Source organism: Procambarus clarkii, chromosome 42, assembly GCF_040958095.1.
Source record: "Procambarus clarkii isolate CNS0578487 chromosome 42, FALCON_Pclarkii_2.0, whole genome shotgun sequence".
NCBI lineage: Eukaryota > Metazoa > Arthropoda > Malacostraca > Decapoda > Cambaridae > Procambarus > Procambarus clarkii.
In genome coordinates this window covers 1,254,601-1,269,873 of record NC_091191.1, presented here as the reverse complement: position 1 = coordinate 1,269,873, position 15,273 = coordinate 1,254,601, and the positions used below count along the sequence as shown (strand labels likewise).

The 15,273-nt window shown below is 50.0% G+C and overlaps 1 protein-coding gene across 1 annotated transcript in view; it reads right to left on the bottom strand.

Annotated features, from left to right (window-relative positions):
• The window catches only part of LOC138373334 (uncharacterized), a 77,024-nt gene that overhangs the window by 28,130 nt on the left and 33,621 nt on the right, over positions 1-15,273 (bottom strand). The window contains exons 2-4 of the mRNA XM_069339527.1: positions 7,613-7,752; positions 2,316-2,393; positions 407-547 (exon numbers count right to left, since the gene is read on the bottom strand). Of these exons, the coding sequence (XP_069195628.1) occupies positions 407-547; positions 2,316-2,393; positions 7,613-7,752 (359 nt within the window). The remainder of the gene's footprint in view (positions 1-406; positions 548-2,315; positions 2,394-7,612; positions 7,753-15,273) is intronic.

Genomic DNA, 15,273 nt, shown 5'->3' with positions numbered 1-15,273 from the left:
CACCCCCCTGTGTCACCCCTGTGTCACCCCCCGTGTCACCCCTGTGTCACCCCTGTATCACCCCCCTGTGTCACCCCTGTGTCACCCCCCGTGTCACCCCTGTGTCACCCGTGTGTCACCCCCCTGTGTCACCCCTGTGTCACCCCTGTGTCACCCCTGTGTCACCCCTGTGTCACCCCCCTGTGTCACCCCTGTGTCACCCCTGTGTCACCCCTGTGTCACCCCTGTGTCACCCCTGTGTCACCCCCTATGTCACCCAGGACAACATTATCCAAAACCCAAAAATGATATCTTCAGCCTCCCAGCGCCTCTGACTCACCTTATCGTCACGCCAAGTCTTTCCTCACACTCACCTCACACTTCCACTCACCCTGGCTCACCCCTCGTGTCCTCACCTCATACCCACTGACTCACCCTGGACTCTGAGGGTGACGGGGCGCGAGAGCTTGGGTCGTGTGTTGATCTGGCACTCATAGACCCCAGAGTCGTTAGTGAGGGCAGCTACGATCTCCAGAGTGAACGACGACGTCTCGTTATCCATCCTCACCTGTTGTAGAGAGAGAGAGAGAGAGAGAGAGTGAACGACCACCTGGGTGTAACGACGACCTGGGTCTAACGACGACCTGAGGTCTAACGAAGGCCACAGTGGCTAGGGTAGTTAGCAGTGGGGGGAGGGATGGAGAGTTATTGGTTTATTCGAACAGTGAAGGGTTTAGCTGGTTTAACGAGGTAGCTGGTTGTTAAATGGTTAAATACAGCCCACGTTACTACTGATGAAGAACAATTGGGCACACGGCCTTCTGACAGGGGATGGGTGGGGGGGGGGGACGTCTCCCGTGTCTCTAAGATGTGCTCATGTCGTCTAGTGAGAGACAGATCTCAACATATCTAGTGAGAGACAGATACCAACATATCTAGTGAGAGACAGATCTCAACATATCTAGTGAGAGACAGATATCAACATATCTAGTGAGAGACAGATATCAACATATCTAGTGAGAGACAGATATCAACATATCTAGTGAGAGACAGATACCAACATATCTAGTGAGAGACATATCAACATATCTAGTGAGAGACAGATATCAACATATCTAGTGAGAGACAGATACCAACATATCTAGTGAGAGACAGATATCAACATATCTAGTGATAGACAGATATCAACATATCTAGTGAGAGACAGATATCAACATATCTAGTGAGAGACAGATATCAACATGTCATTCAAGTATTGTGTCATTTTGTTCCCATAAGTGCAAATGCTTCTATAACAATTTCCAGCTCAGGAGGAAACTTGAAGTGAGATCTAAAGCTTGAGAGAAATTTCTCCAGTTTGACTAGAAGTAAAGCCAAGGTCCAGCGTGTTGCCGAAGGGAACTCCCAATGATCAAACTCAACTTTGCAATGAGCTTATTTCTTGGACCCTGGGATTAAAATGTCACGAATTTTCTCAGGGTTCTAGGCTCGTCGAAACAAAAAAGAGACCCAAAAGCAGCCTGCATTTTTTTTCCAAGCACCTCAGTGTGGAAATACACCACAGAAATGCACATTGCATTTTTCCTTCCTGCCCAACATCTGAGGAGCTTGAAATAATCTAAAACTAATCACAATTACCTTTGTTACCTTTGTACCTTTTATGTAACCAATATTGTTCAATAAAATTTCAAATAAAATATTTTTTTTTAAATTCTACACACATGGTATAATCTAAAATTGAAATGATTAAATAGAAGGAATAATTTTAAAAGGAAATTATTAAATAATTTGACATGAATGCAATATCAAAATAACGTGTACGAATATGCTAATAGATTAATCTATAATCGCGTACATTGTAGGATACAATCAGTTTTCCCATTAATATCATCAGTTATGACAATCAATACAATCTCGTTCATATTCAGTGATTTAAGAGCCGATCAGAATATAAATTATATCCGCTTATTTAATTTTATTTAATTTAATTAAATAAAATTTAATTGATTTATTTAATTGTTTATTTAATTGTTATCTTATTTAATTGTGGTAATAATGCTTCCATTATTTAATTATTATTATTATTATTATTTTATTATTATTAGGATTTCTCTGGCACAGTGGTCGACGCTCTCGACTCACAATCATGCATCCCGGGTTCGATTCCCATGAAGGGGGAGGAACAATTAAAATCAGGCACGTTCCCTTTCATCTGATGTACCTCTTGACCTAGCAGTAAATTGTCCTCTGGGAGTTAGGGAACTGTTGTGGGTGGCATAGTTTCCCCGAGATGTTATAATAGATGAGAGAAGATCCATTCAGGTGAGATGCCATACCTTGAACCTGTCGTCGGAGGTGAAGATGAGTTGATTAGCGGAGATGACGTGGAGGTCCCGCTGTCTCATCCACGACACCTGTCAAGCACACACACCTGTCTGATTAGTAATGACCTCTCTGTCTCACGTGTGGTGATGGGTGATACAGGTGTGTGGGAGGCAGTAACGGGTGACACAGGTGTGGGGGGCAGTAACGGGTGACACAGGTGTGGGGGGCAATAACGGGTGATACAGGTGTGTGGGGCAGTAACGGGTGACACAGGTGTGAGGAGCAGTAACGGATGACACAGGTGTGAGGGGGCAGTAACGGGTGACACAGGTGTGAGGGGCAGTAACGGGTGACACAGGTGTGGGGGGGCAGTAACGGGTGACACAGGTGTGAGGGGCAGTAACGGGTGACACAGGTGTGGGGGGGCAGTAACGGGTGACACAGGTGTGTGGGGGCAGTAACGGGTGACACAGGTGTGAGGGGGCAGTAACGGGTGACACAGGTGTGAGGAGCAGTAACAGGTGAGATAAGGAGAGACAAGGTGAGGAAGATAGCAGGTGACAAGAGACAGGAAGTGAGAGATAATCAGAGAAGTAAATCATAATAAACAAACAAACCACAAGAACGCAAGAACAAAACACTGAAGCAACTAAACAAACGAAACAGAAAAAGGAAGATAAACACGTGAATTAAAACAGAATAAAACAAGAGAAAATCCAAATCAATATAACACCAAGAGACAGAATGATATCACAGAAAGATATAACTACATATATAGATTGTGTTATCTCCATGACATATTTGATGAGCGAAACTGCATACATTGATTTATATTCATATATAAATTGCGTAACAATACCAAGGTTTACAGTGCAAGTTATTAATATATGCAACATCTTAAAGTCTTAAAGTGGTCAGCGGCGCACATACAAGTATATATGAATCATTTGTTGGCCTACAAAGTCTTATATTGTCACTTGGGACCTACGGCTGAATGGAGGCACCGGGTTTGTTCAGAATGTTTCTCAATAAATAGAAAAGCAGAGCTGATTCTCTTGAAACACACACACACACACACACACACACACACACACACACACACACACACACACACACACACACACACACACACACACACACACACACACCACTTGATTGACAGTTGAGAGGTGGGACCAAAGAGCCAAAGCTCAACCCCCGCAAGCACAATTAGGTGAGTACACACACACACACACACACACACACACACACACACACACACACACACACACACACACACACACACACACACACACACACACACACACACACCAGTTGATTGACAGTTGAGAGGTGGGACCAAAGAGCCAAAGCTCAAGCCCCGCAAGCACAATTAGGTGAGTACACACACACACACACACACACACACACACACACACACACACACACACACACACACACACACACACACCAGTTACGTAACATGCAAGGTGATACATGAGGCCAACAATGAGAGGCTAGCGGAACATGTGAAGAGATGAGCACAGGGATGAAGAACCATGTGGCAACTCTTAAACAGGGAGAGGAGAGCTGGCAGGCTGTGTAGTACTTCTGAATGACCTGATAACCCTACCCCAGAAGTCCCCCACCTCTCCCAGAAGTCCCCCACATCCCCCCAGAAGTCCCGAACCTCTCCCAGAAGTCCCCCACCTCCCCCCGAGAAGTCCCCCACCTCTCCCAGAAGTCCCCCACCTCTCCCAGAAGTCCCCCACCTTCCCCAGAAGTCCCCCACCTCTCCCAGAAGTCCCCCACCTTCCCCAGAAGTCCCTCACCTTCCCCAGAAGTAACCCACCTTCACCAAAAGTCCCCCACCTCTCCCAGAAGTCCCCCACCTCTCCCAGAAGACCCCCACCTCTCCCAGAAGTCCCCCACCTCTCCCAGAAGACCCCACCTCTCTAAGAAGTCCCCAACCTTCCCCAGAAGTCCCCCACCTTCCCCAGAAGTCCCCCACCTTCCCCAGAAGTCCCCCACCTCCCCCAGAAGTCCCCCACCTTCCCCAGAAGTCCCCCACATCCCCCCACAAGTCCCCCACCTCTCCCAGAAGTCCCCCACCTCTCCCAGAAGTCCTCCACCTTTCCCAGAAGTCCCCCACCTCCCCCCACAAGTCCCTCACCTCTCCCAGAAGTCCCCCACCTCCCCCATAAGTCCCCCACCTCCCCCCACAAGTCCCCCACCTCTTACAGAAGTCTCCCAACTTCCCCAGAAATCCACCACCTCTCCCAGAAGTCCCCCACCTCTCCCAGAAGTCCCCCACCTTCCCCAGATGTCCCCCACCTCTCCCAGAAGTCCCCCACCTTCCCCAGAAGTCCCCCACCTCTCCCAGAAGTCCCCCAACATTCCCCAGAAGTCCCCCACCTCTCCCAGAAGTCCCCCACCTTCCTCAGAAGTCCCCCACCTTCCCCAGAAGTCCCCCACCTCTCCTAGAAGTCCCCCACCTCTCCCAGAAGTCCCCCACCTCTCCCAGAAGTCCCCCACCTTCCCCAGAAATCCCTCACCTCTCCCAAAAGTCCCCAACCTTCCCCAGAAGTCCCTCACCTCTCCCAGAAGTCCCCCACCTCTCCCAGAAGTCCCCCATCTTTCCCAGAAGTCCCCCACCTCTCCCAGAAGTCCCCCGCCTCCCATAGAAGTCCCCCACCTCTCCCAGAAGTCCCCCACCTCTCCCAGAAGTCCCCCACCTTCCCCAGAAGTCCCCCACCTCTCCTAGAAGTCCCCCACCTCTCCCAGAAGTCCCCCACCTCTCCCAGAAGTCCCCCACCTTCCCCAGAAATCCCTCACCTCTCCCAAAAGTCCCCAACCTTCCCCAGAAGTCCCTCACCTCTCCCAGAAGTCCCCCACCTCTCCCAGAAGTCCCCCATCTTTCCCAGAAGTCCCCCACCTCTCCCAGAAGTCCCCCACCTCCCATAGAAGTCCCCCACCTCTCCCAGAAGTCCCCCACCTCTCCCAGAAGTCCCCCACCTCTCCCAGAAGTCCCCCACATCCCCCCAGAAGTCCCCCACCTCTCCCAGAAGTCCCCCACATCCCCCCAGAAGTCCCCCATCTCTCCTAGAAATCCCCCACCTCTCCCAGAAGTCTCCCATCTCTCCCAGAAGTCCCCCACCTCTCCCAGAAGTCCCCCACCTCCCATAGAAGTCCCCCACCTCTCCCAGAAGTCCCCCACCTCTCCCAGAAGTCCCCCAAATCCCCCAGAAGTCCCCCACCTCTCCCAGAAGTCCCCCACATCCCCCCAGAAGTCCCCCACCTCTCCCAGAAGTCTCCCACCTCTCCCCAGAAGTCCCTCACCTTCCCCAGAAGTCCCCCACCTCTCCCAGAAGTCCCCCACCTCTCCCAGAAGTCCCCCACCTCACCCAGAAGTCCCCCACCTCCCCCAGAAGTCCCCCACCTCCCCCCAGAAGTCCCCCACCTCCCCCTGAAGTCCCCCTCCTCCCCTAGAAGTCCCCCACCTCCCTCCAGAAGTCCCCCACCTCCCCCAGAAGTCCCCCACCTCCCCCCAGAAGTCCCCCACATCCCCCCAGAAGTCCCCCACCTCTCCCAGAAGTCCCCCACCTCTCCCAGAAGTCCTTCACCTCCCCCAAGAAGTCCCCTACCTCCCCCCAGAAGTCCCCCACCTCCCCCCAGAAGTCCCCCACCTCCCCCCAGAAGTCACCCACCTCCCCCCAGAAGTCCCCCACCTCCCCCCAGAAGTCCCCCACCTCCCCCAGAAGTCCCTCACCTCTCCTAAAAGTCCCCTACCTCTCCCAGAAGTCCCCCACCTCTCCCAGAAGTCCCCCACCTCCCCCAGAAGTCCCCCACCTTCCCCCAGAAGTCTCCAACCTCTCCCAGAAGTCCCCCACCTTCCCCAGAAGTCCCCCACCTCTCCCAGAAGTCCCCCACCTTCCCCTAAAGTCCCCCACCTCTCCCAGAAGCCCCCTACCTCTCCCAGAAGTCCCCCACCTCTCCCAGAAGTCCCCCACCTCTACCAAAAGTCCCCCACCTCTCCCAGAAGTCCCCCACCTCCCCCCAGAAGTCCCCCACCTCCCCCCAGAAGTCCCCCACCTCCCCCCAGAAGTCCCCCACCTCCCCCCAGAAGTCCCCCACCTCTCCTAAAAGTCCCCCACCTCTCCCAGAAGTCCCCCACCTCTCCCAGAAGTCCCCCACCTTCCCCAGAAGTCCCCCACCTTCCCCAGAAGTCCCCCACCTCTCCCAGAAGTCCCCCACCTTCCCCAGAAGTCCCCCACCTTCCTCAGAAGTCCCCCCACCTCTCTCAGAAGTCCCCCATCTCCCCCCAAAAGTCCCCCACCTCTCCCAGAAGTTCTCCACCTCTCCCAGAAGTCCTCCACCTCCCCCCAGAAGTCCCCCACCTCTCCCAGAAGTCCCCCACCTCCCTCAGAAGTCCCCCACTTCTCCTAAAAGTACCCCCTCTCCCAGAAGTCCTCCACCTCCCCCCAGAAGTCCCCCACCTCCCCCACCTCTCCCAAAAGTCCCCCACCTTCCTCAGAAGTCCCCCACCTCTCCCAGAAGTCCCCCCCACCTTCCCCAGAAGTCCCCCACCTCTCCCAGAAGTCCCCCACCTCCCTCAGAAGTCCCCCACCTCCCTCAGAAGTCCCCCACTTCTCCTAAAAGTACCCCCTCTCCCAGAAGTCCCCCACCTCCCCCCAGAAGTCCCCCCACCTCCCCCCAGAAGTCCCCCACCTCCCCCAGAAGTCCCCCACCTCTCCTAAAAGTCCCCCACCTCTCCCAGAAGTCCCCCACCTCTCCCAGAAGTCCCCCACCTTCCCCAGAAGTCCCCCACCTTCCCCAGAAGTCCCCCACCTTCCTCAGAAGTCCCCCCACCTCTCCCAGAAGTCCCCCACCTCTCCCAGAAGTTCTCCACCTCTCCCAGAAGTCCTCCACCTCCCCCCAGAAGTTCCTTACCTCCCCCCACCTCTCCCAAAAGTCCCCCACCTTCCTCAGAAGTCCCCCACCTCTCCCAGAAGTCCCCCCACCTTCCCCAGAAGTCCCCCACCTCTCCCAGAAGTCCCCCACCTCCCTCAGAAGTCCCCCACCTCCCCCCAGAAGTCCCCCACCTCTCCCAGAAGTCCCCCACCTCCCCCAGAAGCCCCCACATCCCCCCAGAAGTCCCCCACCTCTCCCAGAAGTCCCCCACCTCCTCCCACCTCTCCCAGAAGTCCCCCACCTCCTCCCACCTCTCCCAGAAGTCCCCCACCTCCTCCCACCTCTCCCAGAAGTCCCCCACCTCCCCCAGAAGTCCCCCACCTCCACCAGAAGTCCCCCACGTCCCCCCAACACTCACCGAGCGTCCTCTGAGTCTGGTGACGACGCAGGGAAGGGCGGCCGTCTCTCCCTCCATGACGGTGATGTTGTTGGCCAGCGCCTCGCTGAACTCTGGCGGCGACCACGACGAACTGCCCTCCTTCTTGTTCCAGGTGCGTCCTACGGCGCCGCCACCGGGGGGAGAGAGGTCACTGTTTAGGGGTTGGTCGGTGTTATGAGGTGGGCGTTGAGGCCCAGCACTTGGACCATTATCAATATGTCAGTTTGGCACACGTCCATATAACCTTCAGGAATTTTGACAATAAACGAGATTCCCGGATACTTTGTGCAACGTACGCGAGACCCACTCTCGAGTGTGCAGCGCCGGCATGGACTCATTATATATATATATATATATATATATATATATATATATATATATATATATATATATATATATATATATATATATATATATATATATATATATATACATATATATATATATATATATATATATATATATATATATATATATATATATATATATATATATATATATATATATTAAAAATACAAAGGTATGCACAAAATTTGTTCCTTAGCCGCAAGGGCTATAAGCTCTGGACTTTACCACACTGGAGAGGAAAAAGAAGATATGAAGGGAACATGATTACGACATAAATCATTCTAACCGGAATTGAACAGTTTGACAAAAAAACAGTATTCAAAAGTATGAAACAACAGAACGAGGGAACACAGATGGAAATTAGACGCAAATTAGAACGAAATCAACTGAACGTGTTTGAAGCCATTGAAGCTAATAGTACGGAATGTTGTACATACACATTATTAGAAAAATGAGAAAAGTCATTGGTTTATAGAGTCTATAGTTCAAGAGGCGGGGCTTAGGAGGTGATGCTCGACCCTGAAGATGAGGACAAAGAACATAAAGGTGAGCACATGAAGATGTGCTCACTTTGGTGAGATCCACATCACACTCCTGGTCACATTTTCCCACCCACTCCCCCACACACTTCCCGACACACACTCCCACACACACACTCCCATACACTCCCCACACACTCCCACACTCCCCCACACACTCCCCCACACACTCCCGCACACACTCCCCCACACACTCCCCACACACTCCCCCACACACTCCCCTACACACTCCCCCACACACTCCCCCACACACTCCCCTACATACTCCCCCACACACTCCCCCACACACTCCCCAACACACTCCCTACACACTCCCCCACACACTCCCCACACACTCCCCTACACACTCCCCCACACACTCCCCTACACACTCCCCCACACACTCCCCCACACACTCCCCCACACACTCCCCACACACTCCCCCACACACTCCCCTACACACTCCCCCACACACTCCCCCACACACTCCCCTACATACTCCCCCACACACTCCCCCACACACTCCCCAACACACTCCCCTACACACTCCCCCACACACTCCCCACACACTCCCCTACACACTCCCCCACACACTCCCCCACACACTCCCCTACACACTCCCCCACACACTCCCCCACACACTCCCCCACACACTCCCCCACACACTCCCCTACACACTCCCCCACACACTCCCCTACACACTCCCCCACACACTCCCCCACACACTCCCCCACACACTCCCCCACACACTCCCCCACACACTCCCCTACACACTCCCCCACACGCTCCCCCACACACTCCCCCACACCCCCACACTCTCCCCCCACTCCACAACCACACTCCTACAACCCTCCCACCCCCTGGCCACATACACACATTTCCTCACACAAGAAAGCGCAGCATTTAGATAAACGTAGCGTCTCACTAACCAGCGCCTCACCTTACCAAACGACCTGATTTCGATGATAACAAGGTAATTATTTCAAGTGATTTGCATGCGTCATCCAGGTTAATTACCTCTTTCACTGTAATTACACCAAGACTCATTTAATTTGGGCAAGGAAAACTCTCGTTTTCTCTCAAAGGCTTCTTTTTCTTCTCTCTCTCTCTCTCTCTCTCTCTCTCTCTCTCTCTCTCTCTCTCTCTCTCTCTCTCTCTCTCTCTCTCTCTCTCTCTCTCTCTCTCTCTCCCTCTCCAATTGGAATAGAACCCGCTAGGTTGTTCGTCCTGATCCTTGTTCCCAGAGGCTGATGAGACACTTGTAAGACACTTGTGAGACACATTTAACTGTCTCAAACACTAACAACGGGAGAGTTAGGGTCACTACACATATCTTGTACTGCCTCGTCTGGGGCATTAAAGTCAATGTTAACACTGAAAATCACAACTTTTCCCACGCCCTGTATGGCTATTTGATGGAACTTGAGACCAAACCCAAGAATTCCCATGTATATAATTCTCACCAATGCTGCAGGAATGTGTTCAGCATGCACGTAGAATGTTCAGCATGCACGTAGAATGTTCAGCATGCACGTAGAATGTTCAGCATGCACGTAGAATGTTCAGCATGCACGTAGAGTGTTCAGCATGCACGTAGAATGTTCAGCATGCACGTAGAATGTTCAGCATGCACGTAGAATGTTCAGCATGCACGTAGAATGTTCAGCATGCACGTAGAGTGTTCAGCATGCACGTAGAGTGCTCAGCATGCACGTAGAGTGTTCAGCATGAACACTGGCGTTCAGTTCCACTCCACCACCACCACAACTCACATGCTGGTGGGGGGGGGCGTGGGGGGGGGGCGGGTGGGTCAATAGTAAACTAATTAAACTAGCAAAGTGCTAATTTAAATCTGGTCAAATTACTCAGCTAGTTTTTCCCCCCATTGGTCACAACTAATTACACTCATGAGCTAAACATCTTCCCAAGATTTACAAACACTGATTATTTGTATTTATAACTTCTGTCCAAAGGTGCACTAAACGCCTTTGGAAGGAAAAAAACACTTCAAATAGTTCCAACAATAGGAGACAGAATGCCTCCCCGATGCCCAACTTAGAGCCACGATTACGGCGCAGCAGAGAACAGAAAAAACTTGATGTTTTGAACTTAGTTCATTATATATATATATATAAAGCCACAGTTGTGAGCCAGTGGGGGGAGTGGGGGAAGGGAGGGGGGGGGGAGTTGTAATTATCCCTCAAGAGTTGTGGAATAGTTGTAAATGATGTCATAAGAGAGATTAATTACTCTTTTTATGGTAATTTCTGCTAATTTTCCTACACAGCTCCTTCTGGCCTCTGCCACCCCCTTCTCCTCCTCCTCCGCTCTTTCTCCTCACCTCTTTCCTTCCTCTTCCCCCTTTTCCCTTCTTCTCTTCCTCTCCCTTTCTCTCTTATTTTCTTTTTCTTCATTCATTTCCCTCTCCATTCACTGCTTCAATAACACTATTCTACTTACCTTCTTTCTCCATCTCCTTGACATTCTCCTCTAATTCTCTTCTCCTTCTCCTTCCATTCCCCTCCCACGCCCCTCTCCCTCCCTCCCCCCTCTCTACGGGTATAGTGGGAAAGTAGAGAGGAGGCTAAACGAGACTGAAAGGGATTAAAGCAATAGTGAAAGAGAGGGGGAATAAATAAAGAAGATAAAGGAGGAGGAGAAGAGCGCGGAGGAGGAAGAGGACAGGTGAATGAGAAGAGAGGATACATATACAACCCTCTTGTCAACATACGAAAACACGCCGCCTTTACACACAGTAAACAAACATCAAACCAAACACCCTTCTCTTCCACACATACAAACACCCTTCTCTCTCACAGATACAAACACCATTCTCTTCCACACACATACAAACACCCTTCTTTTCCACACATACAAACACCCTTCTCTTCCACACACACAAACACCCTTCTCTTCCACACACATACAAACACCCTTCTCTTCCACACACACAAACACCCTTCTCTTCCACACACACAAACATCCTTCTCTTCCACACACACAAACACCCTTCTCTTCCACACACACACATACAAACACCCTTCTCTTCCACACACACATACAAACACCCTTCTCTTCCACACACACAAACACTCTTCTCTTCCACACACATACAAGCACCCTTCTCTTCCACACACACACATACAAACACCCTTCTCTTCCACACACACATACAAACACCCTTCTCTTCCACACACACAAACACTCTTCTCTTCCACACACATACAAACACCCTTCTCTTCCACACACATATATACAAACACCCTTCTCTTCCACACACACAAACACTCTTCTCTTCCACACACACCCTTCTCTTCCACACACACAAACACCCTTCTCTTCCACACACACACAAACACCCTTCTCTTCCACACACACACACACAAACACCCTTCTCTTCCACACACATATATACAAACACCCTTCTCTTCCACACACACAAACACTCTTCTCTTCCACACACACCCTTCTCTTCCACACACACAAACACCCTTCTCTTCCACACACACACAAACACCCTTCTCTTCCACACACACATATACAAACACCCTTCTCTTCCACACACACAAACACTCTTCTCTTCCACACACACCCTTCTCTTCCACACACACAAACACCCTTCTCTTCCACACACACACAAACACCCTTCTCTTCCACACACACATATACAAACACCCTTCTCTTCCACACACACAAACACTCTTCTCTTCCACACACCCCCTTCTCTTCCACACACACAAACACTCTTCTCTTCCACACACATACAAACACCCTTCTCTTCCACACACACACACAAACACCCTTCTCTTCCACACATACACAAACACCCTTCTCTTCCACACATACAAACACCCTTCTCTTCCACACATACAAACACCCTTCTCTTCCACACACACAAACACCCTTCTCTTCCACACACACACACAAACACCCTTCTCTTCCACACATACAAACACCCTTCTCTTCCACACACACAAACACCTTTCTCTTCCACACACACACACAAACACCCTTCTCTTCCACACATACAAACACCCCTTCTCTTCCACACACACACAAACACCCTTCTCTTCCACACATACACAAACACCCCTTCTCTTCCACACATACACAAACACCCTTCTCTTCCACACATACAAACACCCTTCTCTTCCACACACATACACAAACACCCTTCTCTTCCACACATACACAAACACCCTTCTCTTCCACACATACACAAACACCCTTCTCTTCCACACATACAAACACCCTTCTCTTCCACACACACAAACACCCTTCTCTTCCACACACACAAACACCCTTCTCTTCCACACACACAAACACCCTTCTCTTCCACACACACACACAAATACCCTTCTCTTCCACACATACAAACACCCTTCTCTTCCACACACACACACAAACACCCTTCTCTTCCACACACACACACAAACACCCTTCTCTTCCACACACACAAACACTTCTATCCTCCAAAATACAAACACGATCCCACCAAGCACAGGACGAAAATACAACGTTCCTACAACATTCGAACAAGTTATAATAACGACCTAACAAGTTGTAACAAGTTTCTAACACGTCATCAAAACTGTACAGTAAGTCGTAACAACTTTGTAACAGGTTGTTAACCCGGTAACAAGAGGGACCATTATGTTATGTGCTTGCAGGGGGGAATCATCCCCCCCCCTTGTATAGACCCCACACAAACCATACCTGTCCACAGTATACCGACCATACAGGTCGGCGTTCAATCCCCGACCTTCCACAAGTAGTGGGGGTACCATTCCTTTCCCCTCTCCCATGTCCCATCCCAAATCCTTATCCTGATCCATTGCAAGTGCTATATAGTCGTAATGGCTTGGTACTTTTTCCCCTGATAATTCCCTCCTTCCTCTTCTCTTCAATACACTTCATTTCCCTTTCTCTTCAGCTACCATTTCCTCCTCATGGCCCTCATTCTTGCCAGGCATCTCATCTCAGCCTGACCAGCTCCTGGCCTTATGTGTGTCACTCAAAAACTCCAACACAAATTAAATTGTCTATACAGTATACCTAGGTCATAAAAGTATTTGTGTGTACGTCTGATACCATACTACTTGTGAAGGAGGAAATGTATATGTTTATCTCTCGGAATGTTTGGTAATGTGTTTATTTGTGATGTGTGTCTATGTATGTATTAACACGTTGTACTGAGTGGGGTGAGAATAGCTTGAGCTACCTCATCCCTTTGTGTGTATTTTACCTCAATAAACTTATTTCAATTTCAATTTTCAATTTCAACACAAATTTATCTTAGATGCAAACTGGGTTAAGGTCATGCTGGGAGGCGCGTTCTGGCGACATATTCTGCTGGGTGACAACACAGAGGGGCAACACGAGAATTACCAGAAGGTTTAAAAGAGTTAATGTAGTGAAATATATAAAATGGAGAAGGTTGGATTATGGGTACAAAGTGAACGACATGACAAGGATTAGATGACTTACAGATTGAGTAAGATGATTTAGAGATAGAGTGAGATGAGTTAGAGATGAGTTAGATTAGTTGGAGATAGTTGACCCATCACTCAACACAGGGGTTTAAAAAGAAATATGACAAAAATAACTTTTGAAAAATCATATTCGACGACTTACAGCAATGAAGGAAGGAAGGAAGGAAGGGGGCCCATGAGCCGAGGCTCGACCCCACTACAAGCACAGCTATATATGGACACACAACCCCCCCCCCCACACAACTAACAACACAGAGAAAGCAACAAATATATAGCTACAGGTTATTCTCCATTTTACCCCCCACAGTATTTTCTTTCCCCGCCACAAAATGCGTCCTTGTGGCAACTTTCAGGGCCAGAGGGGAACCCACTAGGGAGAAAACTTCCTCGAGTCGCTAAAATTTCCCTAAAAAAAGTCGCTGTTATAACAGTAAGTTCGTAGTTGACAGGGGAAACCTGACTCGGATATTTTTCCCCTAGACAGTTGTTTACAAGGGGATTAAGGATGGTTGATTTGTTGTTTGGTGGTCTGGAGGCTGACGGGAGGTAGACAGGTGGTTGGGGGGGAGGGGGGGGGGGATAGAGGGACGGTTGTCGGGGACAGACAGACAGGTGTGACGATGGAGGGAAGGGAGATAAGGAGGCTTACAGGTGGTCAGTAAATGGAATAGTGTCACAGCACAAGTTGAGGTTGCTTCCTGACACACACACACACACACACACACACACACACACACACACACACACACACACACACACACACACACACACACACACACACACACAAACACACACACACACACACACACACACACACACACACACACACACACAAACACACACACACACACACACACACACACACACACACACACACACACAAACACACACACACACACACACACACACACACACACACACACACACACACACACAAACACACACACACACACACACACACACACACACACACACACACACACACACACACAAACACACACACACACACACACACACACACACACACAAACACACACACACGCACACACACACACACACAAACACACACACACGCACACACACACACACACACACACACACACACACACACACACACACACACACACACACGCACACACACACATTATTATTATGCAGGACTATTATGTTATGCGGAAAGAGAGGGAAGGAAGAGGTGGGGGTGGTGTAGCTCTGCTGGTAAGAAAAGGCTGGGATTTTGAGGAGATGGATATTCAGGGCTGTGAAGGTTTCAGTGACTACA